Source organism: Takifugu flavidus, chromosome 13 (genome assembly GCF_003711565.1).
Source record: "Takifugu flavidus isolate HTHZ2018 chromosome 13, ASM371156v2, whole genome shotgun sequence".
NCBI classification, from domain to species: domain Eukaryota; kingdom Metazoa; phylum Chordata; class Actinopteri; order Tetraodontiformes; family Tetraodontidae; genus Takifugu; species Takifugu flavidus.
Window position 1 is genome coordinate 7651628 of NC_079532.1, and position 19939 is coordinate 7671566.

Genomic DNA, 19939 nt, shown 5'->3' on the forward strand with positions numbered 1-19939 from the left:
AGACAGTATTTTAAAGTGAGCATTTTTCTGACAACTTTGGGAAGTGAAGACTTGAAATCCACAGATATTTTAATCCTGCACAATTATGCATGATTTCTGATGATACAGGAAGAGGAAGTGCTTCAAATTCAAAAGACTTGTAAATAGGTTTTGGTGTCACGATGGACGTGTGGGGAGGGCGGGTGTTAAACTTACTTGATAAAGCAACGTGCACCTTCAAAAGTATATCCTTCTTCCCATCCAGTGGGCAGGTCTATTAAAGAGGTACAGCGGAGAAAAAACGTGAGTGCAAACTGGTGGGACAAGCAGATGTGTGGTAAATAACGTGTGATGCTTCCCAGCTGTCAGGCTGCACAATCAAACGCATATTCAAAAACATGTTCATTAAAATGTTACATCAGATAAATAAAGCCTCATCAAACTGCATCTTCAAAGCAAGGCTCCAGTCATTTTGAGATATTTTCTATAAAGAATGTCATAAACTTTAATAACTTCCTTCAATAACTTAAAGAATGCTCAACTATGGGAAATACTCCTGTAACTTTCGCCGGGCTTTAATACAAATAAAGCCAAGAAGGACTATAAATGAAAACTTAAGGAGAAGCCTGGCTTAAATATCATTACATTTCCAGCCAGGCACTGACCAAACAGTCAGTATTGGTAGACTCATTCAAAATATCACGTGCACTTTGTGCACGCACCTGTAACGTCACACTGGGGGCAGATTCAACGTTAACCTCCAGAAACACCCGGAAAGTTAAAGCAGTCTGCAGGATTTCAGCCCAATATTGACATTAAATATTGGCCTGGGGGGTTAAGGGATGAAAAGTGTTAATACTCTCACAACCCCCAACCCTTTCATTACTCTTTTAATACTTTTATTTTATATATATAACCTGTATTGCAGTTTGGAGTTCAAGCTTTAAGCCACAGTTTTTCAAGTTTCAATTCATGTTAGAAAAAATTAAAAATAGAACCAATGTGAAAGAAACTTTCTCAAATCTTGAAAAATAAAATAACTATGAAAAGAATATTGGCAAGAATATTGGGCCACAGAGACAAAGATGAAGCAACCCATACAAGTGGGAACTGAACCAAAAAATCATCAAAAACCATCATTCAAAATGTCCTGAAAACCCAGACATTTATCCTTAATCTGGAGCAAACGCTGGCATCATATAGGCACCACTGTGCACAAGCCCAGATGTGTCCAGCTGTGCAACCTGATGTGTCCGCTGAGAGGACACTCAAGAAGTCCCCCTACCATCGCATGTCCACCGAAGACACTGTCAGAGGACAGCGCCGTTGCGACATGTATTTATCTATTCATGCCGAGTAAAAGTCAACTTCCTCCGTCATGTTCCTGGATTAGTCTGGGGGGCATCCGAGGTGGGCGTGAGGGGGCCACAGGGGCCACCGAAGCCCGCTCCCACCGCTGTCACAGCCGCCCCCCCAGGACCGAGCCGCGGCAGGTGACGGCGAACAAGAAGAGACACACGAGCCGAACCTGACCCCCCGCGGAGCGACACCTTACCCGGGGTTGTCCTGTGCCCGGTCAGCGCCGCCTCCCCGCTGCCTGGGTGCAGCCAGGTCGTACTCTTGGCTTCTTCGCTGTTGAGAGAGGAGGGGAGAATCATTCATTTTGGCGCCTCGCTTTCCCACCACCGCGAAGGCGAAACGGGCAGAAACGACCGGAGCCGCGGTCCATAGCGGGGTAATTACTTAATGAAGAAGAGCCGTCCGTCCCGAGTAACCCCGTAACTCCAGGAAGGAGGCAGAGAAGAAGCCCACTCCGGCTGTAGTTCCGCCGCCATGACTGCTGAGACTGTGGGACAGCCGCGCGGCTCCGCTCTCGCGCTGGCGGCGCGTACACGGAAACCCTGGCAACGGCGGATGGAGAGCGCAGGGGGTAGGAGTCCACAGGGCAGGGCAACAGTCCCCGTCATGAGGCAGTTCGTTCACACATCAAACTGTCTTCGTGTCCTGGAAACTTTTCCCCGCTGTTGTCGCGGGTTTTCTGCAGGCTGGTGGATTCTTGCCTTTTGTGTGGTCGCTGATAACGATTATTCTGAACAAAGACAAGAATCGGAAGGATGTACAACAGCAGGGGCAGGGCAGGATTAACCTGCCAGGAAGCCCCTGGGCAAAAATTGATCTGCTGGAACCCATGCGGTGTATGTTTTTCCCATAATGACGCCAGGCAGCAAAACTAAGGAGGTGCCAAAGGATAATCTGGAAAACCCTGTTTTATATTGTGTCAGTGTTTATAGTCCTTATCTTGAACAACCTTGACACTGTTGATTTACTCGAGAGGACTTGACACCCCCACAAAGGAAACCAAAACATTCTTCTACAAGAAAAATCTGAATGTGCCACTTTTGGGCTGGTTTTTTTTATTTTTGGTTTTTATATTGACCTTTGACACCAATTCCTTTATCACTCCCACACTGGACAACAAGACTGTTTGTCATCCATTAACATCTGGCTGTCATGCAGTAAACACGGTTATTTATTGCTCTGGTTTTGATTATTCTATTCAGTATTATCTGGCCCTGACTCCTCAAACACTTCATGGGAAAGATCCCTCCATGGGCTGGCAAAAAGGATCCATCCAATCCCAGATGTAGGAGTTACAATTATATTTAAACTAATCAACCTCACCCAATGCATAAGGCCCTACTGAGCTTCACTATTAGGTCTTGGTCTCCGCCTCTCTGTCATTGTGCTGTGAAACTGCAGCGTCAGCCTTTCAGGCCATACAAAGACAAGTCATCCAACACCACCATGGCCGGGCTGTTTTGCTGGCAATGTGACCCATTGTCTTCTGGACACATGGTAAGCTGCTGTTTTTGAGGCAGCTGACGAGGATGGTGGGAACTGAATGTATCTACTAAATGCCAGGTCATCCACTTTCTATAACAGCGCAGGCAGCAGTCAGAGGGTTGGATATTAACCCTTCGTTCATCGCTGACTGGCGAGAGTATTGGTGGTGCATTGAGCATTGGCCAATGCACCTGCCAGGCAATCGAAGATGATAACCGTTTGCTGTAGTTGACCAATGTGCACAAAAGCGTGTCAAACAGTTTTATTACTCTTCTAAATTCTAAAATGAATAGATGGGTTACTGGTATGACCTCTTCAGGGATTTCTACAATAAGATCCACTGGGTGGAAATAATTGGATTAGATCCCAATACCTGCATGTTGACGGACACCTGTGGGATTTGAATGTCAGGTAGACGACACGACTGCATTTGTGCCTCATAATTTACTACCCTTTGAGTAGTAGTGGGCCGTTTCTCCCTGTTAGAAGAAAAAAAGCATCTACGTAACAGCAAAAGCTTTGCAGCAATAAGCACGTTGCTACAAGTGGGGCTCATTTGCATCCAGCGCTGTGGATCTGACAGCATTCTTATTGTGCGGCTAAGTTAAAGCCCACGTCTGCAGGACCACGATAGCCTCCTCACTGTGGTGCAGCAACGTCATCAAATAATTCGCTGGCTCAACACAAGAGCCAGATGTTTGTTTTCCTACATAGAAGAGGCGCTCGAGGAGGACGTCTGAGTCTGTAAACATGTGGAACAGTGATTGATCAAAGCGATTCAACAGAAGACAGCGGCCGGTTTCTCTGAGATCTACTTAACTGAGACTGTTGGATTAGAAGGAATAATATTTGCACACATACCAATTACTGTTAGTGAGTTTGACCTCTGCAATTGGCCCATCCCTATTCTCCGCACCAGGGGAGTATTGGAGTTGGGGTGCCTTGCTAAGGGCCACCTCAGTCTTGGGATTTGAACTGGCAACCCTCCGGTCACAGCCCCATTCCTATCCTCTGAGCCACGAGCTGTCTTGATGTGATGCAAAGCCCTAGTGATTCTGAAATAGATGTGAAATTTACAATAACATAAAAGAAACATTAGAAGAACAAAGGCTTCCTCAAAGACACGACTCATCCTCCAAAAATATTAAATCATGTCCTAAGGAGGAGCGTTTGAATACGGAAGTGAGAGCGAATCATTATGAAGTGCACGGGGCTCTGGGATTGTGCAATGCATTCTTACATAATTCCTCCGTGCGAGGAAAGATAAAGGTTCTCTCCTCGGCGACAGAGGCTAGACTGGAGGCATCCGAATATAATTAATGACTGCGCATTATCAAACAGCTGTCTGAGCCCTTTTTTTGTGCTAGGAGCTTAGCAGCAGCCTTGTGTCTGTCTTTAAGTATGAGGTAGGCCCTTCTCTGCTAGAGGCTTCTACACATATTTATCCAAATCGCGGCACGTGTATAGAAATGACACAACTTCTGGATTCAATGTTGTCATTCTTGGCTTCTGCACATCCTTTTCTTCTTCTTATGCTGGACAGGCATCAGAAAGACATCAACTTCCTTTCTAAATATCATAATCTGGCCTTCCAGCAGGCGCTGTTTAGAGCCCCCTCGGTATTAATAATGAACGTGCATCCTTCTGTCAGCATCATAAACCGCTTTATTAATGGCTATTTGTGCTTAGCGAGCAAGTCTGCTGTGAAAGACTCACTTTAATCTTTCGCACATGACTTGAGTGGCTCTCTATTGATTGCGGCTCGCACCATTAGTCAAAACCCCCAACCCTTTCATTTAAGTAATGGAGAAGATTATTAGATGAGATTGGCCAGTTTGTCAGGAGCTGGATCAGGTTGGAGGGTCGCTCTGTTGTGCGGCCTGGCGCTGATGTGCCCCCCCAAACACGCAGTGCTGATTACAGCTCATCGCTTCTGCTGATGCCATAAATCCAACCTCTTGGTTTCATCTTCACAAGGGCAAGGCTTTGCTTCCACCCAGCAGCGTGTGCATGCTTAAGTGGAACATTATAGATCAGTTTTAGCAGAACTACTTTGGGCTGTTTCAAAGGCGGGATTATCCGGTGGCGAGTCAAATTCCCCCACACTCGTCGGGGTGGTGAAATACAGTGTCATGGAGGAAGAAACTTTATTTCTTACTTAAAAAAGAGGCTAAGGATACAACAAGAACAACAACATAACAACCGCAGAGGGAAATGTCAGCTTGGCGTCCTCCCCTGTTGACACACATCCTGTGTATGATGGGAAAGAGGAGCAGTGTGACAACAAGTCATGAGCAACCTCACAGGCCCGCCGGTGTCATGGGAGCCTCAAGTCCTGGAATAAAACTTTGGGTCAGATGGCTTGAATCCTCAAGTGTAACAGTGATTTTTCCAAATAAATCAAATATAAAATAAGTCACTTTCACATGTCGCAGTAAACACTAAATCACCTAAAGGGTCCTGATGACTTCAGTGTCAGCCGGCGGCTCTCTTTGGTAACAGAAGGCAGCTCATCGTCCATCTCAAATTAAGTAACCTTCAAAGTAATTAATTATGTAAAAAAAAGTTTGAACCAAAAGAAGGGAAGGAAGCAAGACGTATGACCTCGCCTTTGACATCCCAGTACACATATTTATGTATGAACATCTGCTCTGCTTGGGGCTATTTTCAGCTTGGCGTCGTTCAAACTCAAGGTCAGAGCAGCACGAGCTGCAACAATGCTGCAGAATCAAAGTTCGGTTAATGTTTTAGTCCCATCCTGATTGAGAGGAGCTTTTAAATTGGCTCATAGTCAGAAGATTTCTGTGGTCACCAATAATGCTGATAAGCCAGTAGAATGTTCTGTTTTATCACCAATTATCTATAAGAAAACCTGAGTAATGTCTTGACAGAACTCTTTGTAGAACTCTCCATCTGTAGCCAATACAAAATCTCAAAACATTGAAGATAATAAGGACAGAGATTACAAGTTCGCATAGGGAAAACACAATTTAATTCCATACTTCAGGTCATAAACACCTTAAAATTGACACCTTGATTTAAATCCAATCATTAGCTTCTGGATTTAATATCAGACCACGCTCTCATTAACAGCTGACTCTGACTGACGTGATTAACTTGAGCTAAATCTCATGATGGATCTCCTGATGTATACTGATGACACTATTGTGTATTTTGCTTATGCAGCAGATTGCATGCTGTGCTGAGTCAGCGTCCAGCGTTCATTATAGCCATACTGTATGAGTTATACACTCAGACGACCAGTGTCAGCAATAAGAAAAAAAAACCAACTGAAGTGAACTGAAAATGACTCTAAATGGGGAAGTGGGACTGAAGGATTGTGGGAAACTTCAATTTGCTCCCTCTTCTGTCAAGAGCAGCACAATATATCAACATCCTGGTATTCACTGATATTACTGCTTTTGACAGGAAAGAGAGAAGATAATGATTCAATTCCATTCCAGGCTAATCCTAACAATAATTCAGTGAGCAAAGCTTGATGTCCATTATGAAAGAGCACTGCCGCATGTGTGTAAATCTGTCAGTCTGTGGTGCACAGCCGAGTCCTATGGCGGGATTGTCTGGGCCACTACACCCGCCCTGTCGCTGAACATGATTGAGTATGCAGAGCCATCTGCTTTCTGCACCGTGGAGCTGACGCAAAGCAGTCCGGGCAGGGGGAGAATTTCTGCTGGTAGCTCCCCTCATCGGCAAGTATTGATTCTCTCTACTTATCCCAAATGGAGGCTGGATGATACGAAGCTACCCTGACCTCACACAGGTAGAGAGGAGGGAGGAGGAAGGAAAAGCTCTTGAATGTTGGAACCGTCACGGCGTTACAGAGCACAGGTTTTCACTAGCAGACACAAAAGCAGACACACACCAGATCAGGTATGGATTCGCACCAAAGAACACGCCGACGAGCTCACAAGCTGCACACCTCTTCCCTCCTTCTGTTTCTCTTGTTGCAGGAAGGCAGTTGATCAGTGCATTCTTGGTAGGATGGCTCAGATTCACCACAGCCCAGAAGAAATGTAAATAAAGGACAACAAAGTCTAAGAGCCAAGGATGGATGGATGGATGGATGATCACAGCTAGACTAACCTGTCTTCTGCCTGTCTTCTAAACTGTCTTCTAACCTGTCTTCTGCCTGTCTTCTAACCTGTCATTACTGCATTAATTCAGCACCGCCTGTGTGTGTGTGTGTGTGTGTGTGTTGCAGCCTGCAGCAGGAGCATAGATGCCCCCCACGTAGGATGTTTACACGCTGTGTTGTATTCGTCTGTCCCATGTCTGGCCTCCGGTTGCTCTCACACTGGGAGTACTGGTAGGAGGGCACAAGACTATTTTGATATGGGAAAATAAAGCTGTGCTAAAATAGCTGCACTGGAACACCAAATGCAAATGGAGTGGAGTGTGAAGCACAAAGAGCACATAGGCAAGGAATTTTTATAGGACGATGATAGATCGTTGCCAAAGAAAACTCCCTGAATGCGTTTCTGCGTACCAGCCTCTTCCCATTCCCTTACGTGCATATCAAACCATAATTCCTTGAACCAAAGACGCCTTTTGATTCAGCATAATCCTCCCAATATGGAGAGCTGGATAGTGACGGCACATAAAGGGATGCCACAAACATTAGGCTGCAGAGTCTTTCGACAGTTTACATCGATCCACAATAAACAGCAAATGTTACTGCAGCTGATGCATGACAACACTGAAATAAGCACCACAGAGCATGAAGCCATACTGCCATGTAATCAGACAGAAAACTCCCTCTAAAGAAGTGATAGCAGGATTTGGAATTGAATGCAAAATTGGGCCCTTAATACCTCATTTGCAAATCATGAATGCTGTGATAAGCAATTGGTATACGTATCCAGCTGGGCTAAATGAGTCTCTAAGAGAATAGCGAGCATCACGGGCACTATTCAAACATCACGTCTCACAGCGAGGATATGAAAGAGACCAAAAAAGGGAATGGCACATTTTGAGAAACATAAATTTAGATGTAAGGAAAAGATCAAATGCGGCAAATTTATTTGGCACACATCGGGTTTAATAAAGAAAGAGGCAGCAAATGCAGAGATCGCATGACAGTCGAAAGGGTGAATCATTTCTATATTAGTCTTGAAACTGTTTGAAAGCAGCCGGCTGGAGTGTTTTACGACGGGCGTCTGTTTACATCCTTCTCTACAGACAGACAGACAGACAGACAGACGTCACCTTGACCATCTGAGACACACCCAACAGGAGGATTACCTGGAGATCTGTCCTGTTCCTGCAGACACACAAGTTCCTCGAGGATTCGGGGACACGGCTCTGTGCCAGCTGGAGGTAGCGCCCGGAAACCCATGTTTGTTAGCTCTGATTAAATGAGAAGAGAGGGCACAAGGGAACATTTACAATGCTACAGATCACCTCGGTTTATCTTAACTCTGCCAGGATAAATGTTTCATATGCTTTCCATTTCACTACAATGCAGGATGTGTGTGATCTGATGCTGCTGGAAAATTGTTTATTGTTGTTTATTTACAACAGATTCCCGGCTGGCTGCACCTCCTGATCCTGAGAGTACGTATATAAATGGCCCTGCCACACTCCATTCTACTACAAGCTAATAAGAGAGGCCTTGATTGAGCGTACTCTGACTGTCATAACAGGTGTTTCACCTGTTTGCTATTAATTACAGCCTGGAGGTTGCCAAGCAACTGACTAATTAGTAGATGCTCCAGAGTGGGCAACAAAATGGGCAGCGGTTCAACTTTCTATCCACTCCATGAGCTGATCTAGGGAACAGCACTGGTAATAAAATGCTTTTGTTTTTCATTTAGCAAATCTCCAGCATAATAACCTCGATATTATTTAACTTAACATATAAGCAGGCACACTGATGAGGCGCCGCTTGGTGCTGGTTAAATGTTTGCACCCTTTGAGATCATAAAGCTGCTGCGCGCCTGCACAGGGAGTCACCTTAAGCTTCATCTCCCTGCTGCTGGCCTGCACGGTGTCATACATACAGATGATCTTGCTCATGGGTAAATATCAATACTTTCACCGGGTCAACGGCAGAGAGGCATGTCTTCTGTGGACCTTCCTGACAGGCTGTCAAACAGCATAAATTCAAAATGTTAGCATCTGACACCTTTTTATGCTCCTGTCAACACATTTTCGATCCTGCCCCTGATGGTGAGACAGTTTCACCAAATCTAACAGCGTAACATCTACAGTGACAGAGATGAAAATGATCAGCAGTTTCTGCAAATATTGCCATGAATAGGTAAAAAAAAACAACCTCTTGTTATCAAAATGGAGCCGTACTGCAGCCTACATGACTGTCAAGTAGCTGAAGCAGTCATCCCACCTTCAAGTGACTGATAATAATGATGATGGTGATGAATGGTGAAACAAACTTATCCAGGGCTCCGTTCTCTGTCCACGTTAGGGGCAGTTTGTGACAGCAAACCCACCAGCAAACCCAGCCAGGCACCCCCCCAGAATCCGAGCTGTCTAATCGAGGGTGGCGATGCTGAATCCTTTAACATGAGCACACGGAACAGGCCGGATGCAACAGCCGTGTGAAGCAGGAGTGAACGCTAAATAGCCTTTTCTGTCACGCAGCCTTTCATCACTCTTGGCAGTCACCAAGGCTAAAAGACACCAATTAATCTCCCGCGGCTATGGTGGGTGCAGAAAGGCAGTGAAAATGGACACGAAGAGCATACTGAGGCAGGTAATCAATGCAGCCTGGAAGCAGCTATACTAGAATCCTGCGGTTAATGGGATAATTTGGAAGAGTTTTAATTAAATTAGCACTCTTCTTCTTGTTGAGCTCTAGTAATACTTTAGCTATACAATTTGTTGGTCAATTTATTGGATTCATCTTGGAGTAAGTGGCTTAAGAGCCTTTTCCACAATTAGCAAAATCACAGCCAAAAGCATAGAAGTCATTCGAAAATGAGGATTGCTTTTGCAGGACTTGTAGGAGAAGTGGTTTTCTTCTGACTCCGAGCATCCTCTACTAGCTTCTGACTGATTTCATGGCAGGGACCTCTCCTGTTTACCAACTGGCCACCTGTTGCTTCAGATCAGCTTGGTCAGACTTTGAAGCTTGGACAACATAAACTCTGCTAGTTGGTTACTTTGCTCAGCAGATGGCCATTGGCTCAGGGCTGTATCAGTATCAGTGGAACAGGGAGAAATATGAGCATGAGGTGTCAATTTCTGCTTCCTCTTTATGGAACACAGTTGGCAGTGTTCTAAATTACACTTTGGCCTTAAGAGCTAAAAACATTTTTTTTCTATTGTTTTCCCAAAGATGCTCCTGAATGCTGAGCAACAGTGAAGTGCAGCCATCTGATTAAAGCAACTCTTCAGAATAATGAGCCCATTATTATTATCATACTCACGGCAACAAATACCGGCATGTGATATTTCGGAGGTGTCCAGGTCAGTTTTTACATTTGACAATGTACCTGTAGTTCTATCTTGGACTGAAATACTTAATCAAAAGTAATTAGTTGGGGTTTTTATTTTTATTATTTTTTTTACATTTTTTGAGTTCTGTAGGACTGTCCTAGTTTGAGATTTTGTGTTTTAGATCATCTGCATCAACCGTGCACAGATGCCAAGGCTCACAACTGCTCACCGCCCTCGTTACATCAGCTATTATCGCTGGCATTGCGCTGTTTGACTCACGTAAGCCAGTGAATACCAAATGAGCCAGGGAGCAACCAGCTGGGAAAAACGGAACCTGGTTTGCCCCAGTTCCCCCTTGCTAAATTATAAAGTCACATTTCCAAAGGTCTCTGCTCTGCTCGTCCCAGTCACGCATCAGGTGGGGCCAGAGAAATCAGTTATATCTGCACGTCCAAAGAAAAGTGATGATTCACTCCAAGAATCACAGGGCTCTGGTGCACACACACACACACACACACAACACACACACAAGAACTCCAGCATGCAGAGAGGGAGGTGCAGTGATGCAGAGACGGGGCCACATACAGCGCTTCATGGTCACTGCCTTGGAATTATCACATCAGATTCATTTTGCCCAATGGTTCTGACAGAGGTTGAGCCGTTCCAGCCCGGCGTGGACAGGAATGACTCCCGACTGCGACCACGCAATGGCCACTGTTGTGCACCAGTGATTTCCCAGCACACCAACAACAGTCAGCTTCACACAGACGACCGGGAAGCTCTGGTCGCTGGTCAGATTGGCTAAAACAACCATCACGTTATCAGTGGAAATGTCCTCTCTGACTGTTGCAGCTCAGGTTTTCCCTGCTGTGCCTGGGAGGTTTGGGAGAACGTGAAATTAATACCTGTCACAACTTTACGGTGCTCTGTACCCGATCTGCATTCATTTGCATGATGCATTCAAACAATTCTCTGTCGCGACTCTATCACGCAGCCGATTCCGAGGCGCATCAATTCACCGTTCTGTTGTCACAAACAAGATGACAAACAAGCAACTACCAATGAGGCAGAAAGCTTCCACATAGCACACACTATTTGCTCTGAATTGACTGCCTAAATTATTTTAAAACTGCAGCTAAAACTGTCATTAGAAGCATTGAGTGAAATTGATTGTGGGGATTTAGCTATTTAACTTAACACGTTTGCATTCAGAGTAAACTCAAATTAGGTCTGATCTAATTTAGATTTATTGGCAACTTTACCATACAACTAATGACTAATAGGGTGTAAAATCATCAAGTGCCACTGATTTGATATACTCCAAATTCCATACAATATTTAACATTAACTACAATATATAACATTTAATCATATACTCCAGACTAGACATCAAATCCAATTTTAAACTGGATTAATTTAATATATTAACCAAGGTGGGTTTTACATATGACTTTCACCGACCATTTAAACAAATTAACATTAAAAAGAAAGATATTGTCACGGAAATGCTAAATGGCTGTAATCAACAATATGTATCATGTACGTTATGATTATATGCAATGATGTGAAAAGATGAACGTGATACACATTTTTAACCTCTGATGGTTAAAAAAAAGAGTACAGTTGGAGTAAGAAAACAACTTTATCGGACGACTTAGTGAACAAGGTCGTGAACTTTTCATGAGTTGTTAGCATGAATCTCTCTCGCGCTTCCATCACCTGTCCTCGAGCTCCATAGCAACGGTTTCGCGGACTTCCCTAGCAACCACCTGGCCAGAATTCTGACTATTTTTATGTCCCGATAATATTTTTAGCACGTAAAACGTATGACTGCTGACAATTGAGGAACAACTAAATCTGAGGTAGCTAAACTCTTGTTAACGTGCTAACTTTTTATTTTTATTATTATTTTTATTTTTATTTAATGTTTGAGAGGATCCGATGGCCGTTTGTTAGCAGTTACCTTTACCGAATACCACACACCGCATTCCGGTAAACAGGTTCGATGAACGATGCTTTCATGGAAGGTGGGTAAAGACAGAAGAGCCGGTCGTGTCGGGCACGCAGAGGGCGCAGATGCGGCTGGAGCCCGGAACACCGCTGGGGACCCGGCGGTGTTCCGGGCTTTGCAGCCTCAGCTGTCGGCTGATGAAACATGCGTGGATGGAGGAAGATGCAGAGAGGAGCTTCAGCCTACTGACAGACGAGCAGAAAAGTCGCAAAAACATGCTCCCCCCCGTCTTTTGCATCTGGCACAAGTCGAGAAAAGGTGCAGCGTGAAGGACCTGGCTGCTCTCATATTCTCTCTCATAAGGTTCAAAAAGAGGCCTTGGAAGACAGGAGCCTGCTTTCAAAGTCATTGTTTCCCTTATACTGTATATATTTTGGGAGCAAGTGATGTGTTTTGCACTTAGAAATGCTTACAAGTGTTGAAATATGTATGGAATGGCACAGTAAAACATCCCCGGGGTTTTACCACTTTGAATTGATCTAAATTCAACATTCTGAGACAGTTGTTGATGAAAACTTTATGGAAAAGATGCACAACTTTTTTTCTTAACAAATTGGAACTTCCTGGATGTTAATGTCGTCACAGGAGATGTTTAGGAAAAGCAAGCGCCCATCCACCAGGAGAGCCGAAATCCAGCATTTGTACCAAAAATACTTGTCAGGCGAGACTTTGTCTGTCAGCGACCTCCTCAAGTTTCTGCACAAAGAGCAGATGGAGCTGACGGCAGACGAGCACACCGCAGAGGGTTTGATCAACAGATATGAGATCGAAGAGTCAGGTAAATGAGGCTGCGATTCATCAGCAAATGTGGGCATCCTAACTCGCGCCTCCCTCCTCCGCCAGCCATACAGGCCAAGTCCATGACGTTCGAAGGCTTCTTCCGGTACATGGAGTCCAAAGACTGCTGCGTGTTCAACCAGGCTCACACATCAGTGTACCAGGACATGGACCAGCCTCTCTCCAGCTACTTCATCTCCTCCTCACACAACACCTACCTGACGGGGGATCAGATTGTAGGAAAGAGTCACCTGGACGCCTATGTGATGTCGGTCCTATTTTGTCTTTAAACATTTTCCCTCTTCTTAACAGTTCTTGGTCTTACCGATGTGTTTGTCGGTGTGCACAGTGCTCTGAGGAAAGGGTGCCGCTGCCTGGAGATCGACTGCTGGGACGGGTCAGATATGGAGCCAGTGGTCTACCACGGTTACACCCTGACCAATAAGATACTCTTCAAAGAGGTCATCGCCACCGTGGAGCAACATGCCTTTGAGGTAATGCTGTCAGGGCTGGTTTTGATGAGACTTGATGTTGGTCACTGCAGATGAAGGTGGAATCCTGATAGTTGGTGTCATGTGATCTTGTTTTTAAAGAGGTCTCCTTACCCCGTGATCCTGTCATTAGAAAACCATTGCAGTAAAGAGCAGCAGGAGATTATGGCCCATTATCTCATCTCTATCCTGGGGGAGAAGCTACTGAGAGCTCCCATAGATCACCCAACCACTGGAGAACTGCCCAGTCCAAACGTAAGAATGTGGCCAAGGCAGAGATGGATGATGGTGTTTGTAAGAATCCTTGTTGTAGTTCACAGCAAAATGAGGGAAGTTAGAGCATTTCATCATAAAGGGCATCATTAGTCTCCGTCTGAGGCTCCTCTCTGCTACACTGGGACCAGGGGAGTCCGAATCACTCAGTCAATAATCAAACCTTAAGTGTAGGGCTTATCCTCAGAAGTGTCTGTCATTATCCTGCTGCAGAAGCTCTTGAGCTGATTGTCCAGTTGGGTTTAAACTGGGGCTTAAATGCTGTAAAATCAAACCATCAAAAAAGATGCAAATGCAAACACATCTGTGCTTATCACACGTAAAATTGGAAATTGGAATGGAAACACACATGCATGACATGCAATTAATGCAAATATGAAGCAAAATATGTGTCTAATGTTGCTCTTCTGCTGAGACTTTCAACCTGTTTTATCTGCATGAGCAGAAATCCGACAAATTCAGGTGATTTTTCCATAAAACAAGATTAGGTTAGATTAGGCGTCTAATGCATATCATCCTTGGTGGTATTTTAGAGAGCCAATTACTTAATTTCCATGATATGAGCTCTTTAAGGCTTTTCCTGCAGGCACAGTTCCAGTTATTTTTGCATATTTTGCTGCGGTTTGATTCCAGTATGTGATCCTGAAAGGATGATTTCCTCTCCTGATCATGGAGCTGCTTCCTCGCTGCGATATTAGCATATATCATAAACGGATTTAAAGACAGTTCTGGGGCGACGCTGCGCCGAGGTGCGACTGCTACATCTGCCGCTTCCCATAAACGTATCTGCGGAAGCTGCTACAATCCGCTTCTTGGAGAAATCAGCACTTTCTTTGTGTACGGGGTTGATGATGCGACAGGTGAATGACGCAGCAGCGCCGTGGCTCCTGTGTAAGTTCTGTGTATGAATCTGTGCCGTCTGTAGGACCTGAAGCATAAGATCCTCATCAAAAACAAAAAGGTAAAGCCTAACACAGACGCAGAGGAGAGTGTAGATGAGGGTGAGGAGGAGGAAGAGGAGGAGGAGGAGGAGGAGGAGGAAAGAGAGGAGAAAATAAAGTTCTGCCCTCGTATAATGACAGGGTCAAAGATCAAAGTAAGTAAGACCGGAACAATCCAGCAAGATACTATAAAGATGGGACTCTAAGTCATGACATGGGTGCACATCTGCCAAGTAAGCCAGTAAAATTGGCCAGCATATTTTGGTCAAAAAAAGAAGAAACTGCTTTGTAGGTTTGAACATGTGACATCATCAGTAAAATGGCAGCTGGACTTGAACCATAAACCTAAATTGCACTCAGTAAAACAACAAATTTCCTCAATATGATGTGCATCAAACTCTTGAAGGTATCCAATAGCAGATATTGAATTATGATATACACAAATACTGTACAGACTAATTCAGATCAGTATTTATTTACATTATTTACAGTGTCTATACTGCAAACATGTAGATCCTAAGTTGCTGTTTTGGTAATTTTCTTTAATGTAATAAGTAGAAGAAGAAGGTGGTGGTGGCGGAGGCTTTATCAGACCTGGTCATATACACCAGGTCTGTGAAGTTCATCAGCTTCAGATACTCCAGGGACAACCAGCACAACTACGAGAACACGTCCCTCGTAGAGACCAAAGCCCGAAAGCTGCTGAAAAGCTCAGGTAAGATCTGAGCTTTTTGGACACTTAACTAAAGCCGAACAAAGAAGTAAATCATTTCATCTACAGTTATATAATCAGGCTGATGATCTGTAAAGATCTATAATTGCATCCATCAAAAGATGTTTTATCTGCTTCAAGATTCTGAAAAGTCTTTTCAACACCTACAAGAAGATTCTTGTTTTCTTGGAATAGCTGGAATAACATGAGTTGGGTTATTCCGCTGCTTTAATACACGTTTCTAAACTCAAAAGACAGTGAATCACAGACAGCTTCTCTTCCGTGAGGCCAGCACGTGTCTTTTAACCCCAAAGGTGCTTTACCTTCTCTGTCTCAGGTCCAGATTTCATCCGTCATAACCAGAGGTTCCTCAGCAGGATTTACCCAGCAGGCTCCAGGACTGCGTCTTCAAACTACAACCCTCAGGAGTTCTGGAACGTCGGCTGTCAGCTCGGTAATCCAGACGGAGCAGAATCAGAAATCATATAGAAAAAGACAGTTACACTTTCTTTTTTCTTCCCTTCACAAGCGTGTTGCAGAGTTTCTCAAATCCTTTTAAACGTCTGATGTAAATCAGCATTTCTTGATCATATAACGATGAAACTGGGCCTGTTTCTATTTCAGCCGAGAGAGAAACACATCACGCTCATTCATTCATCCATTCATCAGTCTTCTGTAGACCAGCAGTTATTTCCAGTGGGGTTCAGAACCTCCTCTTGAAGTCGATTCTTCAACGTGGTCAAAACAGAATTCAATTCAAATCATTTCTTTGAGTCCTTTGTGTGAGGAGTTCGAAGATCATTTTTCTTAACAAATGCAAAGTAGTCGGTGGAATTGCAAAACTTCAAAGGGAACAATGTGGCAGTGTCCTGCCGATTGAAGAGAAAAGCTCGCAGTCTGTTTTCCCCCGCAGCAAGTTCCCCTTTCTTTTGATTTGTGTGCCCCCCCTCCCTTTAAACTAGGTTCTTTAGATTCAGATGTGAGCAGTGTCATACTGTAAATATTCTATCAAAACAGGAAATAAGCCCACGCCTGCCCTCTCGCCTGATCTGACAGAACCGGCACGGTGCTGTTGAGTGTTTCCACTGCAGCCCTTCGCCCAGATGCTCTGTCAGGACGTGAGCTGATCAGGGTTCAGAATGCTGCTGAGACGGCAGCGGGAAGCCGTGCGTTCCAAAAGCTAACATACCAACGGCACTTTGGTGCAAACATCTACATTTGAAACGCACCTGTGAAGGCAGGGCCAGAAGAAGTGAAGCATATCACAGAGAGCAGCAACGCACAGCTCACCCTGCAGGAAACTACAGCTGCTGGGTTTCTAAAAGTAGCCCCGTCACAATGAGGGCTCCGGTTTCAGAAACGTTCTCAGCTGGTGTGAAATTTAGGTTCCAACTGCAAAAACAAACCAGGACATGCCTTAATTAAACGAGCTGTGGACGTTCTCACTTTTGTTCCTCTGTCATGTTTCACAGTGGCTCTCAATTTCCAGTCCCTGGCCACTCCTATGGACCTTAACGATGGCCGTTTCCAGGACAACGGAGGCTGCGGCTACATCCTAAAGCCGGCGGTGCTCATGTCCACCCAGGGAGACTTTGATCCCGGCCGCAGCCGGCGGAGCTTCCGAGCAAAACACCTGCTGCTCAAGGTACGTTAACGGCGCAGCGAATAATCCAATCAGAGCGGCTTTATGGATTAAGGGTAATGTTACAGGCCTCAGTGTGTGCCTCGTGTGCACGTATGCATGTGTCTGTGCCCCTGTGGCTTTGGATTATTACTGGGTGTGTGTCTGTTTAATTAGATTAATAAAAGGAATGAGACAGTTGGGAATGTGTTAATTCAATTAGACCCAGGCTGATTAGGAAAACACCATTATCAACTATTTTCAACATCTCCTTAGAAATGAATAGCAGTGTTTGTAATAACAAGTATCATAGAGTCATAAAATTATATAAAGGGTCTTATTTTATTCCCATTTCAGAGATAGCGACTATTTTATTACCACAGCGCAGCGCAGCGGGCCAGAATGGGGGGAAACCTGATATTGCTTTGGGTTGAAAATATAATCGTTTCAAGTCATTTTCTGCTAAAGAGATGGGAAATAATTTGGCTCCATAATTCCCTGTCTTGCAGAGCGCCCACTGATGAGCTATGTTCTTTTTTAAATGAAGTCCCAATCAGAGAAAATGATGAAATATGATCATAGAGAAAACCTTTTAGGCACAAATATAGGCACTTTGCTTTTCATGCCTCACACACCTGCGTCTGTATTCTGGATTATCTGATCTCTCCAGGGAATTCTGGGAATCCTAAAGCTGCTCAAAGTCACCGAGATTCAGGCGGAAGCAGCACTCAGTGGTTTCAGACAGAAAGTTACCGTTACTCAGGATAATATTTAGCATATTTTAACTTTAACAACAGTCTGTATTTCTGTTTATCTTTTATGACATTCCGATAAAGTTCAGGAATACGAGCCTTCTTTAAAGCAGGTGTTTCAGTAGTGCGGCTTCAGGGCAGAGAAGGGAGTGTCACCATTTTAGATGGACAGTGTGACGCTCTCGAACACGGGTCTGTCTTTGATCGCAGCAGGAGCAGCGAAGGCTCAGCGTGAGCGCGCTCGCTCTCCTCCTCTCCTTCACCGCTGCCTCATTTTCCTCCCACTTTCTTTGCTAACCCATCTCTCCTGTGTGTTTGTCTACAGGTGATCAGTGGGTCCAACCTGCCGCTCTCCCGGAGCAGAAAGACTTTAGACCCTTTTGTCAGAGTGGAGATTCACGGGATTCCATTTGACTCGTGCAGAAAAAGCACACATGCTGTCAAAAACAACTGTAAGTACAGTTTAGGCCTGTAGCAAGTGGAGACATTAAAAACTGTCTGCAGAAGAAGCACTATGTGTTTTAGCACTTTATTATTTAATATTACAGTTGAATTTGACTTTAGTTTGAATGGAAATCTGTTGGTGAGGACTGATGCAGCTCTCATTAGCTGCCATTACCTTTGCAGCTCTGAGTCCTTGCTGGGACGCTCACATGAACTTCAAAATCAGGACGCCGGAACTCTGCCTGATCCGCTTCTGTGTGCGAGATCAGACGGGGATCCTGAGCAGCGAGTTTGTGGGCCAGTACACGCTGCCCTTCACCAGCCTAAAGAAAGGTGAGCCACACCGACACAAAAGAGTGAGAGAGGGCGCGTGTGTGTGTATGTGGGGGGGGAGTGTGTGGTCGAAACTCACGTCAGGTGATAAATGACATCAGGGGACACGGCGTGATTGTGTTGAGCGTCTCCACACTGTCAGCACTACTGAAGGTTGTGTCTGCAGCTTCACACGTTTGGCAGCCATGCTTCCATCTGTGTCCTCCCACAGGCTACTGCTGGGTCCCCCTTTGCTCACGAGACGGATGCAGCCTCGATCCAGCCTCCCTCTTCGTCTTGGTTTGGTATTCCTAAAAACAGCCCTTTTTTTTTTTTTTTTTAAATCTGGCACGCATATGCACGAACCCAAAGAGAACAGGAGCAGGGATGCTGCAGATAGACAAACAAACAAACAAGAAAACCCCACATATAAATAAATCAAAAGCAGAATATCCTCAGGTATAAATACCAGTTACATTGTCAGAAAATAGACGTGTCTTTTTTCTGTTCTGCTCGCTCTGCTGCACAGGAAGAGCCCAGAAGGCTCCAGCAGGGCTGAATACACGCCGCTCTCCTCTGAAGAGATCTCGGATGCATGCTATTAATTTCCTTTCATTGAATTAATAATTGATGCGAGTGGAATAATTGTGGTGGTTTTGAACACACATAAGAGTGGCACAACTTTTAGATTAATTGCATATTGCAAACCAAGAGATGCCATTCTCCAATTAAAACCAGTTGAAGCCAGGATCCATTAATACTCGATGTGGAGCAGAGCGGAGCAGCTTCCATGCTTTTCTTATTGCACGGGAGCCAGTTGGGAGTAGTATAAATAGGATTCACAGTGGTATACATTATTGAACCAATTTCAGTGCAGCAGGTCTATTTCTAACCTCCCTCTTCACCAAATCCTATGAATGAGTGGAGAAAAGAGTCTAGAGAAGATGGCATTCAGATAACTTGGGGGCCTGTTCCAGCATCACAGGAAGTGTTTTACCAAGCCGTGTGTGTGTGTGCACATCTACCTTTACGTGCTGGTGCATACTTTTGCATAAGTGGGTCTGAATGCCACTGATGGATGAGATGGAGGGTGGAGGGAGGGAGGGGAGAGAATGTTAACTCACCCCCTAAGGCCAGAGCAGCACCCTTAGCATCCTGCTCTCACACACACACACACACACACACACACACCACACACACACACACACACACACACACACACACACACACACACACCCCAACTGGTAAAGGACATCCAGAAGGTACCAGACCAGCATCTCCTCTTTGATCCCTTATGTCAGAGGACTCCACCAATACTGAGACGGATGTTAATGCAGTTCTGAAAATAAATGTCTGTTTTTAC

At 44.7% G+C, this 19939-nt stretch overlaps 2 protein-coding genes and 1 long non-coding RNA gene across 16 annotated transcripts in view; 1 reads left to right on the forward strand and 2 right to left on the reverse strand.

Annotated features, from left to right (window-relative positions):
* Positions 1-2424, reverse strand: part of LOC130536852 (pleckstrin homology domain-containing family A member 5-like) — a 46937-nt gene extending 44513 nt beyond the window's left edge. For 2 of the 14 annotated variants that reach the window (XM_057053058.1, XM_057053057.1), the window contains exons 1-3: positions 1723-2424; positions 1535-1611; positions 196-253 (exon numbers count right to left, since the gene is read on the reverse strand). In XM_057053058.1, the coding sequence (XP_056909038.1) occupies positions 196-253; positions 1535-1611; positions 1723-1946 (359 nt within the window). In that variant the 5' untranslated portion in view covers positions 1947-2424. The remainder of the gene's footprint in view (positions 1-195; positions 254-1534; positions 1612-1722) is intronic. The other 12 variants (XM_057053069.1, XM_057053065.1, XM_057053059.1 and 9 more) reach the window with 12 other exon arrangements.
* A 10350-nt stretch (positions 2425-12774) lies between these two features.
* On the forward strand, positions 12775-19753 carry LOC130536855 (1-phosphatidylinositol 4,5-bisphosphate phosphodiesterase zeta-1-like). The gene is made up of 11 exons (XM_057053077.1): positions 12775-13031; positions 13097-13298; positions 13380-13524; positions 13624-13776; positions 14720-14890; positions 15294-15450; positions 15785-15901; positions 16920-17092; positions 18146-18272; positions 18448-18597; positions 18809-19753. Exons 1-11 carry the CDS (start codon positions 12821-12823, stop codon positions 18889-18891), a joined length of 1689 nt encoding a protein of 562 aa, XP_056909057.1. The 5' UTR covers positions 12775-12820; the 3' UTR covers positions 18892-19753.
* On the reverse strand, positions 18336-18940 carry LOC130536859 (uncharacterized). The gene is made up of 2 exons (XR_008953492.1): positions 18677-18940; positions 18336-18587 (listed from the first exon to the last, which is right to left on the reverse strand). It is a non-coding gene; the product is annotated as an uncharacterized LOC130536859 (long non-coding RNA).
* Positions 19754-19939: the final 186 nt, after the last annotated feature.

Coding starts and splice junctions, on each gene's coding strand:
- LOC130536855 (XM_057053077.1), top strand. CDS start 12,821: ATGTTAATGTCGTCACAGGAGATGTTTAGGAAAAGCAAGCGCCCATCC. Junction 13,525..13,623: donor TGGAGCAACATGCCTTTGAG/GTAATGCTGTCA, acceptor TTGTTTTTAAAG/AGGTCTCCTTACCCCGTGAT. Junction 18,598..18,808: donor CTTCACCAGCCTAAAGAAAG/GTGAGCCACACC, acceptor GTCCTCCCACAG/GCTACTGCTGGGTCCCCCTT.